This window comes from Montipora foliosa, chromosome 7 (genome assembly GCF_036669935.1).
Source record: "Montipora foliosa isolate CH-2021 chromosome 7, ASM3666993v2, whole genome shotgun sequence".
In the NCBI taxonomy this organism is placed as follows: domain Eukaryota; kingdom Metazoa; phylum Cnidaria; class Anthozoa; order Scleractinia; family Acroporidae; genus Montipora; species Montipora foliosa.
The window spans coordinates 35,836,189-35,844,286 of record NC_090875.1 but is presented as its reverse complement, the minus strand read 5'-3'; the positions used below and the strand labels follow the sequence as shown (position 1 = coordinate 35,844,286).

Genomic DNA, 8,098 nt, shown 5'->3' with positions numbered 1-8,098 from the left:
AAGAGGTATTTGGCTGTTTATTGAAATATCTGTTATTTGTACAACTTTTTCCAAAGTATGGAACAAACGAATACCGTAAATCTTCTATTATTCCTCTGAAAAGGAAGTGGGGGGAGGGGAAAGTGGGGCTTAATTTACGGTAGTGGGAAAGATAACAATTGACATTATTAACCAGTGTAACTCGATCAATGACGACGGCAAAAACATCCAAAATTTAAGCACTCTTTCTTCAAATGGCAAAGCCCAGTTCATAATCTTCCCTGTGACAAAGAGTCTCACAAGCTGGTAATTAAATACTACTCCATTCTTTCTCATTTCCAGAGGCGCGATCCTTTGGCGCTGGCCAAAAGGATCGCGGATCTGGAAACGAAAACGATTCTACCCGTCTTTTGAGGATATGCACAAAAGAGAAAAGATTATTAACCCAGTGCGGGCACCAAAATGAGAGAATAACACAAGTGCACCATTTGAGAAAACTTTACCATAAATTTACATTTCATTTTCAGAATGAATGAACTAATGAAAAGCGAAACACTTCATTCGAAAACGGACTGGTTTCCGCTCGTGATGGCGCGACAACTAACGCACGGAATAGTCTGGACTCGACTCTTAGGTTGAATTTTTAAAACAACCGTACCATACTCGCATACTACGTCATCGCATGTTGGTGCAAAAAATTCTCTCATTACCATTTAAATCGAAAACTCGGCTTATTCCAATCATCTTGCCATCAAGAGCAGAATGGCGGGAATGCTATTCCATTCACACAGCTTAAACAAAATTGGTCCTATTCGAATAGGATAACGGACTATCACATTCCTACTGCATTAGAATAGTTTAAGATCGCGCTCAATCATTCCTTTCCTCTTCTAGCAGTCTACCTTCTGCCACGCTTCGGTGGAACTCGTTAGCCTAAAGACAACAATACAGGAGCCTTGTACTGGATAGATTTGTTTTTCGGAAACAGAGCTCTCTTTCGGTTTTCCCGTTAACAAGTGAAGCCATCGGTAAATGTTTTACTTCCGCTCAACCAAGAACAAATGTCCAGAGAACAAGACATCTGTTCACACATCGTTAAATCGCGATCTAGCCTGTGAAGAGCAAAACAGGAGTGAGAATTAGAGTGGAATGATTTAGGGTAAGCACAGATACAGATACACAAATCTAATTGTACTCAAAATGAAGAAACGACCACTCTGAGTGGTATACAAACTAACAAAAAGCCGAGCTAGGGAGAGAGAGGCATGGGTCTATACCTGAAATGACGTCACTGGATGTTTTGCATTCCAGTTTGAACGAATTATTGCAATGCAAAAACAGTTTGTGACGTCATGTCAATAAAAGACCAATGCCTCACACTAGCTCGGAAGTGGGACATGATTTGGTTTTGTAAAATTTTACGGCGCTCTTTAAGGGCCCACAGACGGATTTTTCGCGCGTTGCTAAGGAAGTGAAATGTTACTTCCGGTGACTGACGTCATCATATCGTGAACTGACCAGAAAACCCACTCAAAAGCAAAAATCACCGCACGAACTGTTGTTTGCATCGAAGGTTTTTCCTCGCCCTTCCTCGCGCTCGTTCTCAGATCAACTGCGCATGCGTAAACGAAAATTTTTGCAAAGGGTTAATACATTTTTCTCATCAAAGGAAAAAATAGAGGTTAGGGGCTCTTCAAAATGGGGCCCCTTTTGACCCCATACATAAATAGCGGCCAATAAATTATTTCTTTGATCTAGTGCTAATAAGACTAGCTTGCATGGACCAAATACAAAAGAAATGCTGCTTTAGAGCAAGGCTTGCTGCTCTCGAGAAGGCAAAGAATAATTTTTTGGCCGCCATTTATGAATAAAATTAAAAAAGTAAAGTCCCTGCTTACGAGCCAGAAGGCCCATCAGGTCGGCACTTATCTCCGATTTCATTAGCATGAGGCGACTAGGAGTATTATTACCCTTCCCTGCATGGGATGCTAGTCCATCCAGTCCTAGTCCATGCTAGTCCATGGGATGCTAGTCCATCGCAGGGTTACACTCAGCATTTCGCCGCTACCCATTTATACACCTGGGTGGAGAGAGGCAACGTGAGAGTGAAGTGTCTTGCTCAAGAACACAACACAATGTCCCCAGCCTGGACCCGACCCCGGACCACTCGATCCGGAGTCGAGCCCCCTCACCACGAGGCCAGCGCGCCTCCCATCCATTTATGAACTATAGCCAGAGCATCCATATTTATTTTGTCAGGTATATTTCAATTGTTAAATTTCCTAGCCTTGCTTCACTCTAAGCCTAACCATAATACGAATTTCGCTTTCACTTATTATAACACACCAGTTTCTTGAGTTTATCTTTGTAGCTGTCCGACGAAGAAGCCCCAAAGTTGCTACCTTTGAGACCAAGGCCGGCATTTTGACTTCGCATCTTTGCCTAAAGAAAAAGAAAACAAAAGTGTACGCGACCATCTGCCAGACGGCCTCATAGGTCAAGATTGCAAAGCAAGTGCAGCGGTCCTGGGTTCGAGTCCCGGTTCATGCTTGGATTTTTCCAGGCTTTTCTGCAACTACTCAAGTAACTTCACAAACTGCGATGATCAGTTTCACTAAGCATTACATAGTCGCAATTCAAATACATGAAATTTCATATAGGCAGTTTTCAATTGAGTGTCGCAAAACGAATACCAAAGTAATTACTACAACCGATTACAGTAGGTGCAAACAATCCGAATTCGTAGCAATTCCATGTAACTTGCGCAGGAAAAATCGCGCGCACAAGTCAAGATTGGTTTGGTTTTCCTTCACATTGGTTGATAAACTGGCGCGAGATTTTTAAACCAATCACCAAGCGTAGCAATTGCAGTCGCGTATTAACTTTGGACAATCATTTGAGAACTGTTCTATTCTCTATCACACGATCTGTTCGGTGTTGGGTTGTAGTTTCTGGAAAACAATGTGGTCCAATAGTTTGCCAGAGAGCGCTGGATGTACATGAGGGTTAAATGCTTTACAGCCGCTTTCGAGAAAGACCTACAATCTTAGACAGATTAATATGGAACAGAAATGCATCTTTCAACCTAAATCAAGGATGAAGCCGCGTGAAGGCCAAAACGTACCAGGGAGGGGTGGTCTCAATGTTCCATTTAATCTGTCCAAGATTGTAGCAAACACAACCCAAAAGGAGGAATGGGGTTTGCCTGCGATGACCAGGTGGATCTATCCACAGTGCACCCGAGTTCAATTCTACACTTTGCAAATTAGCCAATAGCCTGCCCCTTTTTTGGTTTGGTTCATGCCACTATTCTGCTTGTTTAAGGATGGTGCCTACTACTGTTATTGCGCATACGTTCTGCGCATCTCGAGATGCTCGGAGTTTTCTATGGGATATTTTCGGACAGTTTTAAAAGTATGCGGAGAAAGTACAACTTAGTAAGTGTTCTCGGTATCCAAAACGAAAATGGGGGGAAACCATGCATCCATGCATTTTTAAGAGATAGTTAAGCGTCAATTTGGAAAAGAACCCATACATTGCTTTGTATTTTAAAGCTTTTTACATATATTGTTGATTAATTATCTTTAAAAAAACCCCAATTTTCTTTCTGGATTTCAATAACACTTGTTAAGATCTGCTTTTCCTGCATATTCATAAACCGCGCAACATACCTTTATCTTTTAAAGTGCTACTATGATCAAAAAATCACTTCTTTTTTTCCTTCAGTATTTGAAAGTATGGCTGGCAAAATTTTAAGCTTTCATTTTTATCCAAAGTTTTGGATTTCAGCCATTACTCACGTTCCAAACTGACCGATTGGACCTCAGAGGGTTGGATCTAGGGAAAAGTGACGCGTTTACTCACTGGTTTAAAACTTCAGCGTGTAAACGCAGCTTATTATATATGCAAAACACGAGTTTAAAAGTCTAAAAGCCCGAAAACTCCGTGCTGCATATTAATTCAGCAGCGTACACACGCACTGCATTCTTAAACTATTGAGTCTTAGACGTCATTTTCTCCTCGATCCAGCTCACTCTAGATTATAAAGTTAGTAATAACGGACCATTAAACAGGAAAATTGCAGTTAAAATAAACAGGTTTCCTTTTTTAAATCACGGCTTAAAACTTCGACCAGTTACTGCTTAGTTAACATAGTTTTGAAATCCAAACGAAAAAGAAAAATTGCTTCTTTGGTCATAGTAGCACTTTATGACACAACTCCACAAGCTACACCTTTGAAATATCACCGTTCACCGGTGCTGCCTCGGCGATACTCGGAAAAAATCCGAGCGCCCGTTTGCAGGAGTCGAGCATACGACATTCCGATTACTGGTTCGGATGCTCTATCACTGAGCTGTAGGAGACTCGTAATAGTTGAGTCATTTAACTATGTTTAGGCGATCATAGGCCATTTCCGAGTTCATGTCTGCCTCCTCTTCAAAGCGAGTCTAAGTGCGAAGTTTTTGTGACCATAATTAGTTCTACTTTTCAAATGAATGAAAACTAATTTTCATAAGAAAAACTTCGCACTTAGACTCGCTTTGAAGAGGAGGCAGGCATGAACTCGGAAATGGATTATTGTCCCGCTATACAACTAAGAAAGACTAATTGTCGAGATGGTGCCTACCTCAATCGGATCAACAATCCCTTGTCCAGCTTTGCCAAGGCCACTCCCCTCTGTCCAGCCCATGGCCTGGTATTGAAACGACGAAGGAGAAGAAGTAAGTAACCAAAATGTACTTGACATTGTAATTGTAGGGATTTTCTAATCAAACTATCCTAGCTTATTTCAGTTTAACATAATATGGGGTGTCTGTCATAACTGAGTTTTGCCTGTCTGCGTTTGAGCAACTACAACAACAAGATTTATTACCCTTTTTTTAACTGGCAACTGTGTCAACATCGACTTAGTTTCAAGTGCAGCCAAAGGAAAACATTCTAAAGGCTTATCACGCTATCTTTCGGAAACACTACGTCAATGAAAAAAAAAAAGTCTATTGAGTGGAGCTTAAAACGAAAAAGTTCTTTCACATACGTTCTTAAGGTCATGTTCAATTCGGCTAATAGCCATCGATATTCAAATTTAAGCAGGAAACTACAGAATGCAAAAATACCTTTAACATTTGATTTCCAATGTTACTTGCTCCAATTCGCTCTGCTGGGGGCGCCTGTTCGTAGGTCCTGTTTGAAAAAGATACTTCTTGGTCGCATTTGACTACCAATATTTTTATTAGCACTCAGTTGTTCTATTTCCTATTAATTTCACCCTATTTAGTAACACGAGACAATAGGGCCGTTTATACGAGAGAAAATAAACCGCGGCTTACTCTGGCCGCGGCGTACATAATACGCGAAAGGAACTATTTATACGAGTTTTAACTCCAAGGCCAGGATAAGCCGCGGCTTGAGAAAGCCGTGAACGTAGATTTTGTACCGTTTATACGGGGTGTTTGCGTCTTATGTAAGCCGCGGCTTATTTTCTCTCGTATAAACGGCCCTAATAAAATTCATATCTTCGAGCCAGAGTGTAATTTTCTTTTTATTACATAGACAGGAGTGTTTTACTCACCATTTTTCACCGAGCATAAAATTTATCACAAATTCTTCCAGCTAGGTGGCAGGAATTTCTTTAATTTTCGCATTTCTTCTTTACTGACTGTTTGCACAAACAACCATGCAAAGGTAGGAAATGACGTCATCAATATCCTCACAAGTGAGGATATGGAAAATACGCCACTCGGGTCCCGGATGTAGTTTCGTATTTATTTATCAGTGGTGCATTTTCCAGTAAAACGCGCCTGTCTACATAATAAATGAAATTTTGATATATTGGAACGGAGGTTATGTAGACGTAATGACGGCAGTTAAACGAAGCAACTTGGGCACTTGCGCACTTGCGAAAGAAGACTGGAAACAACCAGGCTTCAACAGGATTCTGAGATCGAGTCCCGTTCGAGCCCAGGTTTTTTCAGGCTTCTTTTGCAACTGCTCAAGTACTATCATCACTTTCCTTGAGAATTGCACATACTCGACTACTGTGAGTATCCCTGTTAAATTCACGCATTTTCACTCGCTTTCGGCGGTACGTAAGGCCCTATTATAAATCATCGCCTTCATAATTTTTACGATATATTCTCTACTCTGAATGCCAACTTCTTACAATTCAGTTTGGCAGGTCGTTGCTAAGCACCGGCAAAAAAAGACTGCAACTTTAACAGCTGAGTTGGCGCAAAGTTGAAAGCACTTGCCCTCGGCAAGTCCTTTACTATCTCCACCTCAACTGCTGACACAGTTGTATCGTTAAAAATGCTGCAATGATTGCTTTTCTTTTAGATAAATAGTTACAGTGAGAGTCGAGTTTTCAAGAAGAACGTATGATTCTATAAACATAAGTTTCACTCTTTCTATGCCGTTTACCAACGCCTGAGTTTTGTCGGTCATCTTTGATATGTTCATTTATTATATACTCCGTCAACAGAATATCGCGTTTCTGATTGGTCAAGGACGAATGCAAAACTAGGCTATACAGTACATTTAGCAATTATTGAATGAGACTGAGTAGGATATTAAGAATTCTGCAGGTCGAGGAGGGTGTTATCCACCAAGGCCGAAGGCCGAGGTGGATAACATCCTCCGAGATCTGCAGAATTCTTCATATTCTACGAAAGCCGAATTCAATAATTGCTTTATTATTCATTCACAATATTTTCTTCGCTCGAACTTCTAAACCTACTCGCAGTCATTTTTCTGCTTAACAAAAATAACACAATCTCGTCCCCAGTTTTTTTCGGTCAACGGTTCAATAATAGACCTTATTCACTATAGCTGCCATGTTGGATGCAAATTAGCTACACACTTCTGAGGGGGCAAACAACACAAGTTCGAGAGGTTATAACGAACATCTTAACCACACAGATGATTTGTTTCATGTTCATTGAATGTTTATCACCTAAGTAGTAAAACAGAATGCTTGCACAAGTTACTTCGATTTTTTTTTACTGAAAAATTAGCAGATAACGAAGTAGAAAGTCTAAATGTCGGAGGCAATCAAAAGATATAAAATTATTATAAAAGGTACTTAATTCTAAATTCTAAAATGTACTTTTAGCAATGTTAACTCAATATTTCGGCGTGCCGATTTTCCGCAATTTGCCGTTATTCCAATGTTTGCCCCCCAGCATAACACATGGATAATTTGCATGACAATTTGAAAACCAACATGGCCGCTATCGTGAATAAGGGCTATTTGCAGCGGGCTGCACTTTTGACGTCATTTTGACGTCATCGGTTTAATAAACTGCAGCGGGCTGCACTTTTAATGTCATTGATTCACTATGACGAACTTTGTTTCCAAATTTGGTGAACAGCAGCTGGTTATGGTGAATTATGCGTGTGGTTTTAACCAATCAGAAACGGGGAAATATTTTGAATGAAAAATAATAGAGGTTATAGATTGCAACACAAAAGTTGCTATAGAAACAGCGACGGAGCAATTTTGTCGAGTATATAATAACCTTGGACTAACCCCTGAGGGGCGAAAGTGTTAACTCCACTTTAAACAATTTCGCCCAATTGATTATCAAACGGAATCCTTTTACCCGAAGCGTGCTAACCAGGTGTTGAAGTAGCAGAGCAGCAAAGTAACAAACCAGCTTCACTGCTCTTCAATTTTCAAACGCGCTTCACGGTCGATTATTTTCCTTACCCTGTGGGTCCGCCTCTTCGCTTTGGAGGCAATTTGATCTTCTGAGCTTCTGGCTGGCCATACTTCTCTCGTCTTTCCTTAGCTCTATCGCGGTACTTATTCTGAACAACAAAAAGGAGTCGAATTCAGCTAAGTAATCCAGACCTGGTTTTAGCAACATCAAGCAACAGGTATTATTTTCAAAATATCTGCTATGGTAAGTGCAAGTTAGTCCCAAGATTTTGTAAGGGGGGGGGGGGGGGGGGGGGGGGGGCAGGGACAACGAGCAGGAGTACTGACATTCGCCACAGGATTTGAACAAAGCCTGCCTCGAACAACGCGGTCAAGAAGGGTATGCAACAAAGGCTAAAATCGTCTTTGACGGCCCAGACAATATCACAAGTTTTCTGTTGACAACAGCGTACCTCTCGTTCT

The 8,098-nt window shown here is 40.9% G+C and overlaps 1 protein-coding gene across 2 annotated transcripts in view; it reads right to left on the bottom strand.

Annotated features, from left to right (window-relative positions):
• The window catches only part of LOC138009439 (RNA-binding protein 5-like), a 58,396-nt gene continuing 50,298 nt past the window's right edge, over positions 1-8,098 (bottom strand). For both annotated transcript variants that reach the window (XM_068856452.1, XM_068856453.1), the window contains exons 23-28: positions 8,089-8,098; positions 7,685-7,785; positions 5,094-5,160; positions 4,607-4,672; positions 2,326-2,421; positions 1-1,091 (exon numbers count right to left, since the gene is read on the bottom strand). The exon at positions 8,089-8,098 is cut by the window's right edge and continues 65 nt beyond it. In XM_068856452.1, the coding sequence (XP_068712553.1) occupies positions 1,065-1,091; positions 2,326-2,421; positions 4,607-4,672; positions 5,094-5,160; positions 7,685-7,785; positions 8,089-8,098 (367 nt within the window). In that variant the 3' untranslated portion in view covers positions 1-1,064. The remainder of the gene's footprint in view (positions 1,092-2,325; positions 2,422-4,606; positions 4,673-5,093; positions 5,161-7,684; positions 7,786-8,088) is intronic.